The sequence below is a fragment of the Schistocerca nitens genome, chromosome 6 (genome assembly GCF_023898315.1).
Source record: "Schistocerca nitens isolate TAMUIC-IGC-003100 chromosome 6, iqSchNite1.1, whole genome shotgun sequence".
NCBI classification, from domain to species: Eukaryota; Metazoa; Arthropoda; class Insecta; order Orthoptera; family Acrididae; genus Schistocerca; species Schistocerca nitens.
Genome location: NC_064619.1, coordinates 529,946,633 through 529,964,429, shown reverse-complemented (window position 1 = coordinate 529,964,429; position 17,797 = coordinate 529,946,633). Strand labels below are relative to the sequence as shown.

The window sequence follows — 17,797 nt, the reverse complement described above, 5'->3', positions numbered from 1 at the left end:
CGTTGGTATAAACAGTTTACAGAGAATGGGTGTTTGTGCAAAGGGAAAAGTTCTGGATGGCCGAGAACGAGTGATGAAAATGTAGCACGAATCCAGCAAGCATTTGTTCGCAGCCCAGGAAAATCGACTCGCAGATTCCACAATCAACTGTATGGAGAGTCCTACGAAAAATGTTAGTTATGAAACCTTATCGTCTGAAATTGGTTCAAGCACTGTCTGCAGCTGCTAAGATTAAAAGAATCGATTTCTGTGATTTTATCCTTGCTCAAATGGAAACAGATGAATCTTTCGTTTCAAAGATTGTGTTTAGTGATGAAGCAACTTTCCACACTAACGGGAAAGTCAACCATCACAATGTCTGTATATGGGGCACTGAGAATCCGCGGGAAACAACTCAGTATGAACGTGACTCGCCTAAGGTGAACGTTTTCTGTGCCATTTCAGCCAATAAAGTTTTTGGTCCCTTTTTCTTCGAAGGTGCTACTGTAACTGGACTACAGTATCTGGAGATGTTAGAGAATTGGCTGTTCCCTCAGATCGAACAAGAAGCACAACATTCATATTTCAGCAGGATGGAGCGCCACCACATTGGCACTTATCTGTCCGTAACTACCTGAACGTCCACTACCCGAGGCGATGGATCGGCCACCAGGCAGCCCGTGACAGAGCACTTCATCACTGGCCTCCAAGAAGCCCTGATCTTACCCCCTGCGATTTTTTCTTATGGGAGTATGTTAAGGATATGGTGTTTCGGCCACCTCTCCCAGCCACCATTGATGATTTGAAACGAGAAATAACAGCAGCTATCCAAACTGTTACGCCTGATATGCTACAGAGAGTGTGGAACGAGTTGGAGTATCGGGTTGATATTGCTCGAGTGTCTGGAGGGGGCCATATTGAACATCTCTGAACTTGTTTTTGAGTGAAAAAAAACCTTTCTAAATACTCTTTGTAATGATGTATAACAGAAGGTTATATTATGTTTCTTTCATTAAATACACATTTTTAAAGTTGTGGTATTCTTTTTGAATCACCCTGTATTTTGCATGTTTATAATCTTTATCACTTATATCACAGTGATTAATTTGATTGTAAATTTCATCCTTTGCTGGCAATTATGTCTCTTCAAATTTTTTGAAGGAATCCATGTGAGCATGTGGATATACACTTTTCTGATCACTTTATTAAATAACTCCTCTGGGAAAAATTTTCTAATGTTTTCATTTGATCTCTTTTTCAATTTGATGAAACTTCCTGTTCTCTTACCAAAACTAATACATTTTTTTTGTTCTTTGGTATTAAATATATTTCTTCTTCATCATAACGAAGTTCTTTCACAAACAGATGTGAATCATATCCTAATAAACTACGTAACGAAAAAGTACGAAACTAGATTTTTAAATGTAAATTATATTTATTACATAATGCATTTATAAATTTTCCTGATAAATGACCATGATGACGAACCTTTTCATTTTTTGATGAGTAACAACAATTACACAACATACATTTTTTCGATTTTTCAGACCTTGATTGTTCTTCAGGAATTAACAGTTTCATTTCTTCAGATTTTTTAACCCTCTTTTTTATACATTCAATAAATTTTATATGACAATTTGCTCCTCTATGACCAACAGGATCTTTGTAGTATCCATTTTCAAGAGAAAACTTTAAAAATCAGCATAAATAAAGAATAGACCTTTCTGTGTATGTTGATAATTTTTCAGACTTATGTAGGAAACTTTCTCTGGCTTTTCTACCTTTATTGTTTAGGTAAGTACACAAGTTTATGTGTTAATATGTAATTTTTCTTTACTAGTGAAATGGAGTAAACACAGATCACACATAAATTTTACTTCTTAATGTTTATAAATTTGACTCGAAAAAAGTCCAGATAAATTTTTTATATAACAATAGTGTGAATTATTTTCTTTCTTAAGACAAAGGAGATTTGCATGTTTCTCCTTCTTACTTTAGCTATTTTTAATGGATAGCTTAACAGTTTTCATCAAACGATTAAACATTGATAGCTAGATTAATCTTAATTTCAATTTTTGTAATATGATCAACCAATACAGGGAAATCAGTATTTTCAAGTTTCTTATGAAGATCAAGAGCAAGATTTTTATACATCATAACTCTTCCTAAATTTCTGCAGGATATAAATTCAGATTCTATAGGCCACAAAAAACTTTTTGTTGACAATTTATAACATTAATACATGCTTTCTTATTTTTTATTACATCTGGTAATACGATGTAAGATGATCGTCTCAATGGAACATACGAGTAATTCCGAATTCTAAGCCAATGATTCTATTTAATAACCATCCTCATCCACATTTTTGAAAATCACCCATTCTTGATAAAATATTTTGTTTACCAATCTTAAATTTATTAATTACATCTTTTTCAATTGTTATCATATAGTTTTCTGTGTGGAACTGCCATTCCAGAATATTTCTGGTTCTCTGCATTTGGCACTCACAAAAAAAAGTATTCAAGTTATTTTGAATACATGATCTATTCTTAGATTATCTTTCACAGTTTTCATAATTTTCTGTTTTACCACAGTTAAGAAATGATAAGGTTTACTTGAGTTTATATTATTTTCAAAATTTATAGTTTCTAGACTATTTTGAAAAGCAGTATCAATTATATGATCTCAAACTTTTCTTCTCTTTCTAGGTTTCTCAAATAAATTATTATAAAAAAATAATGATGCAATATTTGCTCTTTTTTTCACAAATGCACTGGTAGAAAATGGAAATCCTTTTTTGGTTACATTCAATAGTCCTAGTTTCTTGTTTTTGAAAACACATCAGTTGAAAACAGAAAATTTTGTTGATCCAGAATCTTCTTCAGTTTGGAAACCATCATCATCATTTTTAATTTTATGATAAGGTAATTTGTTTCCAAAGACTATTTAAGTACTTGACTTCTTGGTTTCAATCTAATATTTTACGAAAATTAAGAACTTTGTATCTCTGACTTCCTACACCAGATGGCAGTTATTGTGCCACAACAAATTCTGTTATTTTTGATGCCATGTTATTTGTATATTTTTCTTCTATACTAGTCTTGTACTCTGACACTATATAATTTTACCTGTTCATTTTTATTCTTATATGTTTTTTAAGTTGTTTGAAAATAACTTGCAAGCATATGTTGGCAATATGTGCATTTCTCCCTTTCTTTTTTGCTATGAGTTTTTAATGTACAATTTTAAATTTTAAATATTCAATTAATGATTTGCAAGGGCACTTTGGTATTTTGCAGCAATCTGAGTCAAATAAAGTATTGTTAAGTCTTCATGTGACACACTCCACATAGAGGATGTTCCAAGGCCCTGTCACACTTAGGTCTGCTGTATAGGTGAATGTAAACAGCGGCTTCGGTTATTGTGATCGTTTCTTAGCTTTGGTTACTGATAATAACTTGATAGCAGTGGCTATGAGTTTCTTTTCTACACCACAGGTATGTTCTTTCCAACAGTTTGTTTATACTCAGGTGTAAATGTGGTCTTTTGTTTTTTATTCACTAATTGCTATGTGAATTTTTTAACTTCCAGCACTGAAGATGATCGCTATGTGATTAAAAATCGATTTTTCTATAAATAAACCATCAGTATTATGGCCCATGCTGACCTTTCTTCTAATTGCACATTTATGGTCGTTGTGCACAAGTGCTCCATGGAGTCACCAATCAATAAATATTTATAACCTTTCTTTATACTTAAAATTCCTTTCAACTTTCCAAACCCATTTCAACTAAATCTGCTTGTCAGAAATCACCAATTATAAAAGAAATTACATTTGTTCTTTTAAATTTTTTTCTCATTGTTTTATATAATTCATGAATAATTGGTTCACGGTATATAGACATTCACCTACAAATTTTTTTAACGAATTTACACTTTTTGGTTTTATATATAGTACAAAGACTGTCGATTCTTTGTAGTTGTTACTCTGTGAGGATTATGTGTTTCAGTAAATTTTTTATGCTTTAAATAGTAAATATGATTGTCCTGCATGACTGAGTGTGAAGGATGATTATCCATTTACATTTCGAAAAATTTAATAAGAGTTCAATTATTTCACCAAATACAATTAACTTTACATCAACTGGAACAGTTTTAACACAATCTTTTAATCTTACAATTTTAAAAATTGATTTGTCTACAATTAGTTATTGATTATTATTATTTATTTCCTATAGTTTATCGTATATACTTACTGTAATATCAAAATTGTCAAAATCCAAGACTTTGATTATATTCTTATCAACAACAATAAATATTTTAAGCCTGCCATCATATTCAAAATTTTTTGTTCATCTCCAATCATAAAAGTAAATTCAATTATTTGTCTATTGCATACTATATTTTATAATCTCTTACACCTACCTAAAGCAAATGTAAGATCTGTATGCATGCTTTTCATTTTTCATGAAGACTTGTTATAGTGATAAAATTGTCTTAATGAAACTGTGAAATTTTTTCATTAAAATGTTCTTTACTGAGATAATTTTTCAGCTGCATTAAAAACTAGTATATTCAGGTTTTCTTAGATATTCTTTTCCTAAGAAATGATCAGTAGCAGCATCATAACCATTGACTGTATCATTTCTATCCACTATTCTTCCATATTTAAAATCAATATATCCTGTATTCACTTCAAACGTAACACATTATTCTTCATGATATTGTTTAATTTTCGCTTCAAATTCACCTTTTATGTATTTTAAACTTATCTGTCCATCATTGCTTCACCTTTAGTCTGCCCCTTATTTCTGAAGAAGTCCTTTTATTAAAGTCAAAAATCATTAAACTTAATTCATACATAATTATTTTAAAACAAATAGACACAAATGACTGCATATTACTTCATCAAAACTCTGAATTTGTTGTCCGTTACAGAACAACTCACTTGAATCGCGATATTTAACCAATTATTTCTGAATATTGCCACCAAATAAATCAAATACAAAGTTTATTCATTATTCTTATAATAACAAATCCAATAAGTATCAGGATGATAAGATGTATCTAAATTAACTGTTCCACTTTCTAAATTTTGCAGTTCATAAGGTAATTCATCAATCACAAAAACGTCACGAAAATACATAATTTTTAATTGTTCGACTAATTCTTCTGTGACAGAATTAGATAAAGCATTATTAAATTTTTAAATTATTTTCTTGAATTTTTTATGCTCCTTTTTCTTTCTTTTCCATTTCCAAATTATGTACTTTTTGTTCTTCCAACTCTGCATCAGCTTTTTTTCCCTTAACTATAGCATTTGCTATTGCTGCAGAGCCACTAGAAAGTGACCCAGTTAATCTGAAAGAGGTAATGCAGATAACAGTAATGGAAGAAACTCACCTTCATGTTGTGTTAGTCTTTTTCCTTTTTTCTTTTTTGATAAATATGGAGTAATCTTTTTCACAACAGGAATAGTTTATGAAACAAAGAAATTTCCACGAGCTTTTTCTCTTTCTTTCTTTTCATATGTCAGTTAAAATGGTTCAATACTATGGAACCATTAATTATTAATTAAATTTTAATTGATTTTTTATTTAGTCTTGCCACTTGGAAGTAAAGTATAATCAATCGAAAAGTTATTCCTTTATATAGATAAAAAATGTATAAGGATTAATGTTTTTATCAAGATGCAGGCTTTGTTTTCCATGCATAATTCCTCTAACTGCAGTTGCAGCTATTTTTTCTCCTAATGAAGCATCAATTGCATGCATTCTTTATTTTGCAGCTAGCTCTAGTTCTTTATCGGTTTGACATCTAGTTTCTAAATCTGTATGATAATGATAAACAATATCATATTTTTATGAGCTTCATCTAGTTTATTTCATATTGTGTTTGTGGTTGTTTTTGCAGAGCTTGAATTGTTCTTTCAGTTCTTCAACTTTCTCTCTGTTTCGTTTAGCTTTTTTAACAACTTCTACATCATATTTTTCAAACATTTATTACAAATGAAAAAACATTAAATAGTCATTTTAATACCTAATGTATTTGTTTATGTTTATATCTAACATTGATTATCGTCTTTAACGTTCTTATTATTATTAAATTCAGTATTTTATTTCTGAACTTACTTTTATTCGGTTTTCTAGGCATTTGTTTCATAAAAATTCCAAATTTACCAGTCGAACATTTACTACACATTCCTTCAAAATCAGCAAACTTTAAATCACCACCAATGAACTCATGATAAATATGATTTAAATTTGTGTCATCTTGTCTGAAAATATTTAAAAAATTAAGATTACCTCTGACTAATTGTTTCTGAATACGTTTGAGCTAAGTAAAACAACCAGCTCCTTTAGGTCTTCCTCTAGTAAAATATTCCCTAACTATATAATGAATTTCAAGAACAAAGTAATCAAACACAACTGAATTATTTTGTCATTGATCTAATGGAATAGTTTAATAATTATTTTCAATAAAGTAGCAATTTTTCATTGTGTTTATTTTCACTTTTTTCACATCTTTTGACAAATTGTTGATATTTTGTTTTATGTAAACATTTTGAATGTACTTGCAAACGATTAATTTTATTCCAATTCGACCATCCTGGAGCTAGAATATTATTGTACATAAATAAATTGGTTTTTCCACAACCACTTGGTACTACAATTCACATGGAATACAATTTTGTAAAATTTTACCATGTTTATTTTTTATTCATTTTCAAGAATTCTTAGTTTTGGTTTCCAATCTATCATTTATTTAATAAATTTTTAATAGTAATTGGGTAGATTATTTCAGTTAAGTGATAAATCATCTATTCTTAAACAAAGCTAAACCATTCCAATAAGAGAAACTTATAAAAATGTTTCACTAGTTGGTTTTTATTCAACTTTTTTAATTCCAAATATTACATCAAAAAATAATAAACTTTAGGTCAATGGAGAAACAATAAAAATTCCTGTTGGTCAATATAGTTTGAAAAATTTAGAAAAATTTATTCAATCGAAAAGGCCAAATAGTCATATTAAAGCAGATGAAATTTTAAATAGAGTTGTGCTTGAAAGTAATGTAAATTTATACTTGGTCATAAAAGAAAATAGTATTGCATGTGTGTTAAGATTTGATAGTCAAATTATTGAAGCTAATAAAAGAACTGTTGCTAAGGATGCTCCTAAAATTATTCCATTTGAATTAATTAATATAAATTTTAATATGGCTGATGGAATGTTTGTTAAACATACTGATAATTTTCATAGATAAACTAATATTATTGCTTCATTTAAACCAAATACTAAATTTGGAAGACCAATAATAATTTATGGACCACACTATCCTGTAGATATTCCTATTTTTTATCCTATTCAAGATTTAGAAATTACTATAACTGATTAAAATTACAATCTGATCGACTTTAACAGTTGTTTTAGAAACGTACTAATAAATTTTATCCTTAATACATCATGAACAAAATCGAGAGTTATCAGTTTTTCTCATTCTCTGTGGTGAGAAAATAAGAAAAAATTGAAATGCACACAACAAGGATACAGAGATTGAAATCAATATTGGTGAAGGATGGCTTCATCCAAATCATGCACAGCTATACATGAATTGTAGCTAATTCAGATGGATCAGAATCAGAGTATCCAACATATGATGGAAAATCCAATAAAAATTAATCAATAATTATGTGGCAAAATTGTTTGACTTTGTGACCATAAAGAAAGTAAATAGTATTTTATCTAGAATCGAACATCCTTTATTTCATCAACAGTTATATTTGACTTCATCTGTTCTCTGATAAAATAAGTTTGGTAGGAAATATACTTAATAATGGACAAATAAAGAGTTAGAAAAACGAACTATCAATGCTTGGTGGATTTTTTAATCATTATAAAGAGATTCCATGGGAAGGAGTTTTAACATCATTTTTACTAGATCTACTTTAGGAGATGCAATTCTTAGATGGCCTGATTATAATGATGCCAGTATTTAAATTAAAGATACACTTCCTGAGTAAGGAAAAATTGTAGTAGAACCGAAGGAAATTCGTGTGGCAATTGTTAAATACAAATCAAATTACGAATTACAACAACGAGAAAATATTCTGAAAAATCGAAAAATTCCAGTTTATGAACTATGAGCTGTAGAAGTTGCAGGACTGAGTGACAAGAAAACATTTTCCAACTAGATACCACAAATTACTATGACTCAATGGAATCTGATATGCCATATTTCATATTTGTTACATTTCAGATAAATCGTAAAAAATAATCAGTTACTTGGCTCTTCAGTATTCGACCATGTTGATCCACAGGATATATACTTGAAAACTGGAAGAATCGAAATTTTCGCACAGAAAATGTGGAATATTAATCTTCCAAATAATTTTCTCAAAGCACATGATTCATTTCTCGATTTTAAACGAGTTACAAAAAAATCAGGCAGTGACATAGTTCCATATAATTTCGTAAGGAACTATCTTATCTATGTGATTAACGTTACTTGTAGTAAGAATATTCCATCTTCACAGAAAACGGCTTTGTGCTACTTTTAATGAAAAAATTCCTACAGGTACTTTAGTGTATGTAACGATGTATAGTAAGAAATATTTAACTTACACTGCACGGAACAGAATACTTACTGAAACTTTTTAACTATAAATGAATAAAAAATTAGAACTCTTTACAATTTGTTTGCTTCTCATTTTGAAATATTTTCAGAAATAAAGGGAAAATCTGAAAAATTTTGGATTCACCATAATTCATTTTATATATTTTATTATGTTCGACTTTTATAAAACAATATTAAATTTTATTTTCTTATGTTCACCTTTTGTGTGAAAAGTAATTATATTTGAAAATTGGTGAATGTGATCTGAAAAATATTCATTTTTATTAATTTTTCTAAGTAATTTAAATGAAATTAAGTGAATTAGACATGAAGAGTGGATTATAGTAGATCTTTTAAGTAGGTTCTGGTTAGGTTCTGGGTCACTAGCTTATGAGGCACGAGCGAGCCAGTGAGTTACGGCTAAGCCAGAACTTACTAGATGGATCTATTGAAGATAATCGTTCAACATGACAGAAGTCAACCCTCCCACAAATTGCTGCAGATTTCAATGCTGAGCTGTCAACAAGTTTCAGCATGTGGAACATTCAACGAAACATCATCGATGTGGTTTTCAGACCTGAAGGCCCACTTGTGCACCCTCGATGACTGCTTAACACAAAACTGAGCCATGGTGCCATTAAGTGAGTAAACTGTTCTGTCTGGCGCCATTAGCTCAAGGGTATTATCGACTATCGACTATACCTCTTACAGCCCAATTGCCAATATCTATGAGGAAGAGTTAGTATCTGTGGGTTGTGTCCTTAGAAGGTCTTTGCCCGCCGATATATATATATATATATATATATATATATATATATATATATATATATATATATATATATATATATATATATGTATATATATATATATATGTTCGCTGGCGCGAGAGGAGGAGACACAAAGTTTGGGGATTGACGGTAGCGTCACAACAAGAGGTGGACATGAGGTCCGAGTGGCTGAAGCCACGGGCTACACAAGGAGGGCCTGCACAGAGCGAAGATACCTGAGCACTTCAGCGGGGTCAGCATCGACTACAAACAGCAGACAGACATCCCGTTGGTTGATTGGCAACATTCGTGTCGGACGACTGCTCGTGGCATGGCTGCCCTCTTTTACCTGGCTTGCATCGGCACCACTCAGTATCTGCCCTGATGCACTGTGGATCCATGGAACTGTTTGGTGATAAAGGTGAGTAACATTCTGTAATCCTCGTGGTGATTTGTGTCATTGTCTACCTCCCGTCCTAATTATTTTCTAATTTGTACCCAAGCCTCAGAGTTTTACTCGGTCAGCTCTTTGGTCATAAATACAGGCCGTAATATTGCACTAAGACACTAGTTCTCATTTGAAAATTTGTTCCGCTATTATAGTGTCTTTTCTTTCTGGTTTATACTCGATCATTAATGTTCTAATGAATCAGCTTCCAGTCGTAAATACAGCTGGAACAATTGTACAAGGCACAGGCCGCCATTAAACGAAACAGGGGTCTTGTGATTAGATTTAGATTTTAACTGGTTCACTTAATTGATTGTAATTGGATTAGTTATACTCTGAACGACCTGTTGTACTAAGCTGTGCATTGCTGTCTTTGAAAAACCAGGTTGTTATTGGTGCATTTTTAACTTGATCTTGTGGTTCTCCTGAGTGAGTTTTCTTGTAATAAGTGTTCACTAGTAACGTTTTAAGATGTTTCTTCAGAGTGATCATAAATGACAATCTGTTTAACTTGGAAAATATTAACAGCTAACTGTCATCAGAGCGTTAGTCAAAATAAGATTGTGAAAAGGGACTGGTAGAGATCCAGTCGCATCTTGGTTGTGGTTGTCGATTGTAATTAAGAAGTTGCCTGCTTTGAAGTAAGCCTTATCGTTGTCATATTGTTTCCTAATCTGTTTAACCTTTAAGCACAGGTGCGCATCTTAACCCCGAACTCTCGACATACAGCTTTCAAATTAAAAGTTATGTCATCTGTTTTGAGTAACTGAGTCACTCTTGCCATCAATGGCGCTCATATAGTTTTCATGTGTTGCAGAAGGGCGTTTAGTAAGAGAAACTGTGTCCAGTGTGGTAGTAAACACCGCTGGTGGACTGCAAGTCCGTTCGTCTTGTAATTATTGTAATATTGTTTGCTGTTTTGATTTCTCTTCCAAAAGCTTATTCATTTTACAAATTTGTTCATTTTGTAAGAAAAAAAATTTTTGGTTATATATTGTTAAGTAAACAGGTTGTGTGAAAAGAAAGTTATATTTTTCACTTAATTCCAGTTACTACCACGTATCTAAAACTTTATTCCTCCCTTTATGCATCAACACCGACATTTGACTGCTGATGACTAGAAACATGTTGCCTGGTCGGACGAATCTCGTTTGAAATTGTATCGAGCAGATGGACGTGTACTTCGTGAATCCATGGACCCTACATGAGAACAGGGGACTGTTCAAGCTGGTGAAGGTTCGGTAATGATGAAGGGCGTGTACAGTTGGAGTGATATGGGACCCTTGATACGTTTAGATACGACTCTGACAGGCGACTCTGACAGCTGACAAGTACATAAGCACCCTGTCTGATCACGTGCATCCATTTTTGTCTATTGTGCATTCCGACGGATTTGGGCAATTCCATCAGGACAATGTGACACCCCACACGTCCAGAATTGCTACAGTGTGGCTCCAGGAACACTCTTCTAAGTTTAAACACTTCCGCTGGCCACCAAAGTCCCCAGGGACGGACATTATTGAGCATGTCTGGGATGCCTTGTAACGTGCTGTTCAGAAGAGATTCTAGGCCCTCGTACTCTTAACGGATTTATGGACAACCCTGCAGGTTACATGGTGTGTTCCCTCCTGCACTAGTTCAGAAATTAGTCAAGTCCATACCATATCGTGTCGCGGCACTTCTGCATGCTCGCGGGGGCCCTGCACGATATTAGGCAAGTGTACCAGATTTTTGGCTCTTTATTATATAAAGTAATCAGACTTTGAAACAATTTTATACATGGGAGTTTCAGTCTTTAAAGAATCGGGCGTCGAGAGAAATTACTAGTTTCTTTTAAATTTAAAAGTTTGTGTACTATGTATATAAATGGGGATCACTTATAGGAAAATAATCAGAATGTGACCCTGAACAGCTTCCGAAATTTTGTCGTCGGCTTTCGGATTCACCTTGCATACTCTAGACATAAGGTGTTGCAGTTGGCAACCGTATGCATCACACATAACATCTCCATTTATACTTATCTGTTGTGTCAATATATCCTACGTCGCCATTTGAAACAGAAAAAAGTAGCATTTCCGCTATAGGTAATACTGAAAGTGCATTAAGACAGTGCATGCAATCTGTGAAAAAACAGTCTACAATTAGTTAAAAGTAAATGCACAGGGACTCGTCTTAGAGTCGCAAACGCTCGAATCAGTGGAACAATTTGACATACACAGACTGACCGTATAGCCCTCCTTTATCTCTGTTTTGACGTCCAGCGTGAGGTTTATGGCTATCGAATTTTTGGACACTCTCTCTACTTCGTGATGTAGAATCTCCATCGCCAGATCTTCATTTCCTGGGCACTCCATGAAGTTTTCTATCTTAATGTGCTGCAAAAAGTTAAAAAAAAAGGTTAGTTGAATGTTAAAGGAAATCGGTTAAGTAGAGTAGGCAACACGTTAAGATGTAAATACCGTTGATTTGTTTAAATATCACAAAGACTAGGGGGTAGTCTGCAAAACTATAGTATATGCAGACTCGCATGAGGAAATGTAGATAGCATAAAAGCAGTTGCCAAGAATGTGATTTGTATAAATTCGTTGGCCAAGTGAATGACTCCTATTACTTAGCAAAAACTTGGCTATTTGTAAGTATTGTATCAGTGGTCATACTGGAAAAAAGGGACTTTTGTTTTCCGTATCTCGAGATAAGCCTTGCGGGAACACCCTACCCTACCACGTGGCTAGGTATTCAGCTTGTGCAGTTGTGAAGGCTGGGAAAGGAAGATCACCCATCCACATACAAGGACACCAACGGCCTAGGTCAACTGCGTGTGTTACATAAGGCAAGAAACCCTTCCCCTCCTTTACCCCTTGAGCTTCGTCTTGGGCTCAGTGTACCTTAGTGAGAGAAAGGACCGGCAGCAGGGAGTCGTCCTACTTAGAAAATGGCAGTAAATATCAACATAAATTACAAGGCAATACACTCTGACCATACAGTATTTGACTATAAAATAATAACGTCATTTACTGTAGGCACACCCACCTTCCATTGCTGCGTGCTATAACTTTACCGATTTACTCCGAATACCCACACATCTATTTACAGAAACATGTAAATCACTACTGGAAAAAAATGAGTGCACCTAGAAAGACAACATCGATTTTGATCCTATGACGGCATATGCCACCTGGGGGTAGTAGATGTACTGATAATAGTTTCAGCATCGTCCACCAATAGATAGCGCAGTGGAATAGCTATCAAAGCACCATCTGTGTCTACCCTTTAATACGGAATGCTCACAGTGAGGAGGCTCAGTGTGTCGCAAATGTGTAAAGCAAGCAGGAAACCATGCCACAGAGATGCACTAGTGTTTCCTATAGCCAACTGAGCGAATTCGAAAGGCGTCAAATTGTGGCCTTCCGAGTGGTGGGATGATTCTTTGGAGAATTGACACGCAACTTGGACTATCTGCGTCAATTTTGCAACGACGATGGTATCAGTGGTCACGCGAACATTCTCACGCCCTTACGCACGTTTCTGGACGTCCACGCAGTACAGACGCCGTCCAGGATCGTCATATTGTATGGGCAGCAGTGGTAGATGGTACAGCTACCACAGCACAGGCAATACTCCGTCTTACTCTCACGTCAAAGCATCAACGTCCACGGCTCGTCTGGTGCCGTCAGAAGGTCACTTGAAAAGAATGGCGCGCCGTGGTCTTCAGTGAATAAAGCAGATTCCGTCTCCATGCAAGTGATGGACGTTTGCGCGTACGATGTTGACCTGTTGAGTGCTGTCTCGTAGAGTGCATTCGTGCACGACACACTGGCCCAGGCCTTATGGTCTGGAGTGCGATAAGCTGCAGGTCTCTTTCAACTTGGAGGGGATGCTAAGCAGCCCTCGGTACATGCATAATGTCGTTAGACAAGTTCTTTCGCCATTTTTGCAACAGGATAATGCTCTCCCACACATTGCCCGTGAAACGCAATGTGTTGTGCAAGACGTGCAGCAACTTCCCTGCTCAGCACTAGTTCCGGACTTGTCTCCAATCGGGCAGTCGAGCACGTGTGGGATACGATGGGACAAGAAGTGACTTGTGCGACTCGTCAACCAACAATTCTTACAGAACTAAGTTAACAGGTCGAGCAGGAATGGCATATATCCTAGGACAGTATTCGCCACCTGTACGATCAACTGGATGCCAGAGTCAGTGACTGCATTGCCGCCCGTGGGTGCTATATCAAGTATTAATATCGGTGTTTCAGCTTGGACGATACTCGATACCACAGAACCGCTTCTGCTATTGATCTGTAAATGTAATCATTTCATCTACTGCATATACACTGTTGCAACAATAAATCTTAGGTGAACTGAAAACCTCTAACCTCCACATTACGGTCGGAGGAAGGCAATGGCAAACCACCTCCTCTAGGACCTTGCCTAGTACGGCGGTGCGGGTCTCCCGCATCGTCCACTACGCTCCTCGGAGTATGGGACCTCATTATCATCATCATCAACAGGGTGTACAAATTTTTTTTTTTTTTTTGCAAGCAGCGTATGTTGCTGAATAACTAGCTGTGGTGTGCGTACTGTAAGACATTCGGTACACACACGATCAGATTATTTGATTGTCGCTCTAACGAAGTAGGCAAGTGTCAGCAATATGTCTCGTGGTCTTATCGTGGCGCGTTTATCTTCTGCCATTAGGTCAGACGATAGAAATGCCACTTGCACGCTTAGAGTAGCAGATTGACGGTGACCAACTTTAAACAGAACTTGATTAATTTTCAAACACATTTATTAAAATAATAAAAAGCGTAGACATTGTGTAACTTGATCCTGGATGCTGTTTACAACTGACAATCTGAAGTTCCTTTGGTCTTGGTATGTTAATCTTATTCTCACATATCTCTGATACTTGACAAAGTGTCTATTCATTTATCTTCATGGCTATGTACAGGAATATGGTAATCTTATTAGGCGCAGACTGAAACTTGACTATAGACTGGTACAGACTAATGCAGACTGGTACAGACTGGTGCAGACAAATGCACACTGACTAATCGGAGGTCTGTACACTCGTTATAATACCTCGCGCATTTAGGTATCATTGCGCGAGTGTGATCGGCGAGGAGAAAAGGTTCTACGTTAGCAGCAATCTCATTGGCTACGTTACATATTAATACACGGATCGGCGGAAGCAGAATTTGGTCCGTCTCTAAGGCAGCGCCATCTCGTAGTGCGGAGACGGACGAGCGCTGCGCCTGCGCTGTTGTGCTTAGCGGGGCGCGCTCTAGTGGGAAAGTTGTGTACACGCTGACTACGCGGAACTATGTACACAGCACTAGCACAATACAATACTTATACAAAGTGTACTGACGCAGGGTAGTAAACGAACGGCCCACCCAACATTCCACCAGCTGCCCACCCCTGCTGTACAGACTTCGAATCTGCGGAACACCATCACCTGGCTGGCGGGACACCGCAACCTTCTGTGAAGTACATCCCCACCTGGTGCCACGCCGAAGCAGGGCCACATGTGGTGTCAGCACGCGGAACAGGTATACCACTGTGTAGTACCTTAGGAGTTATCGCAGTCTGAACCATCTTCCCGCCATAGGATAGCAACGGTACAGGCCGAGTGAGGTGGCTCAGTCTTTAACACAGTGATCTGGCCTCTGGGAGGAGGCGTTTCAAATCCGTTCCGGCAATTCAGATTTAGGTTTTCTGTGATTTTCCTACTTTGCTCCAGAAAAATGCTGGGATTGTTCCTTTGAAAAAAGGGCACCTCCGATTTCCTTCCCCATCCTTCTGTAATAAGATTTTGTCATCCTACTCTAACGACCGCGCTGTCGACGTGGCATTAAACACTAATCTTCCTTCTTTAAGGAATAGTAGAGGAAACACACTTTGTTCAAAAACAAGACAAACTAAAAAAGTGCACATACAATCCTCTTCATGCCCACGCAAAACCTACCAGACAGTCGGCTGTGGCCCAACTGACAACGCCACTTACGATACGCCCCTTCTATCACTCTTATCTTATTCCTATGGCCACTATGACAGGCATGTCAGGCGTAAAATCATCACGCAGCCTACTTCAAATGCACATCCCCCAACATTACCTAGCAGACTTTCACAAGAACTATGTTGTCACTCATCCATGGATGTTTGTATTGCTGTGCAGGTGAGAAACAAGTCTGGGGATTGCCCATTCGTGTATCCAAACAACTGTCGGACTCAACTGTAAAAAAAGACAAATGCTCTCAAATCCCGCATCACTCATGTAGGTGTAGATGTGATCATGACGCCACTTATGGTTATGACTCATAATTTTAGTATACGTACTGTCACTACGATACAACCGCGTTAAGCGACTGCTTGGTTCATGTTCTCTTCCGTGCCTTAGGATCCTTACTGCTCTAATGGTAAAACGCATAATAGTATTCTGATGCCCCATTGCGCTGTTGGTAATAAGTCGCTGGGCGTGGAGGTAGTCGTGTAATACCAGAACCGAAATTATTTTTCACTTGCATGATACGTTTCGGGAAATGATTTTAATTTTCAGGTACTTTACTGTCGAGAGGACTTTGCTAACAGAAGTGATATGTTAACAACGTGTCATTTTATGGAAGTAACCTAAGATTAGAATTCTGTAATAAAACAAAACATCAGGATTTCGAATAATGCTTACTTTCTAATACTCCCTTGCTGTGTGTTTCTGCTGGTAGAACTTGTCTGCGTTATAGCATTCTCCACTTCTATGACGTGGAGGGCATGGATGGTCGCTGTCTGACTGGGAGCAAGCTGGCAGAATTCTTTCTCTAGCTATTTTCCCGACGGTCCCTAGTGGACACTGAGACGGATAAACACTGTTTTTTCACAGATAGAACGTTCAAACTGCACGGTTAGCCACGGGGCTTGATGGGAATTAGTATGCGCTGTATGGTTTGGTTTAACGACGAAGCCCACTTTCACTTGCACAGGTACGTCAATAAGCAAAGTTGGCGCATTTGGAGCACTGAGAATCTGCATTTCGCGATCGAGAACTCTCTTCGCCCTCAGCAGGTGACTGTGTGGTGTCCAACGTCCAGTTATGGAATAATTGGTGCGATATTCCTTGACGACACGGTGACTGCCGAACTGTACGTGAAGGTTTTGGAAGATGATTTCATCCCCATTGTCCAAAGTACCCTGATTTTAAAACAAAATGTGGTTCATGCAAGACGGAGCTTGACCCTATCGAAGCAGAAGAGTTTTTAATGTCCTGGAGGAGCACTTTAGGGACCGAATTCTGGTTCTGGGGTACCCACAGGTCACTGGCATGGGCCTCGATTGGCCGCCACATTCTCCGGATTTGAACAAATACGACTCCTTTCTGTGGGGCTACATTAAAGACAAGGTGTACAGCAATAACCCCAAAACCATTGCTGAACTGAAGACAGCGATTCAGGAGATCATCGACAGCATGGATGTTCCGTCACTTCAACGGGACGCTATTCGTCTGAGTCACATCATCGCCAATGGTGGCAGGCATATCGAACATCTCATAACCTAAATCCGAATATCTGCAGTGACGATTACATGTTGAATAATGTGTGTGCACACCGTAGTTTGTGACTAATTTACTTTTTTTTCATATAGTTCGATAATTGTCAACCTGTACCTTACAATGGAAGCGTGAGTATTTGGAAGTAATCTGTAACATAGCAAATAGCTATAGGACGAGGGATTGCTTGCAGTAAATGTCCTGGCGTCTTTAAATTATAGAAATTATAGTTATTCAGTTACATACTGTAAATGACGAGGTTCTAGAAATAAAAAGAAAAGGGGAGGTGTTCCCCACCAATTAATGCGTTCCTATTGGTCTGGAGAGAGAGAGAGAGAGAGAGAGAGAGAGAGAGAGAAATAGAAGGCGTTCGTCGCCTTTTTTAACTCGGGCAGTTGCCCTCAGAGGGGTGATATTTTCGATCCGCCGCCTGCTTACCGCTGCCGAAGA

General features: G+C 36.4%; 1 protein-coding gene across 1 annotated transcript in view; it reads right to left on the bottom strand.

The window, feature by feature from the left end:
- Positions 1-17,797, bottom strand: part of LOC126262800 (uncharacterized) — a 120,575-nt gene that overhangs the window by 92,047 nt on the left and 10,731 nt on the right. The window contains exon 2 of the mRNA XM_049959625.1: positions 12,036-12,185. Coding sequence (XP_049815582.1) covers positions 12,036-12,185 — 150 coding nt within the window. The remainder of the gene's footprint in view (positions 1-12,035; positions 12,186-17,797) is intronic.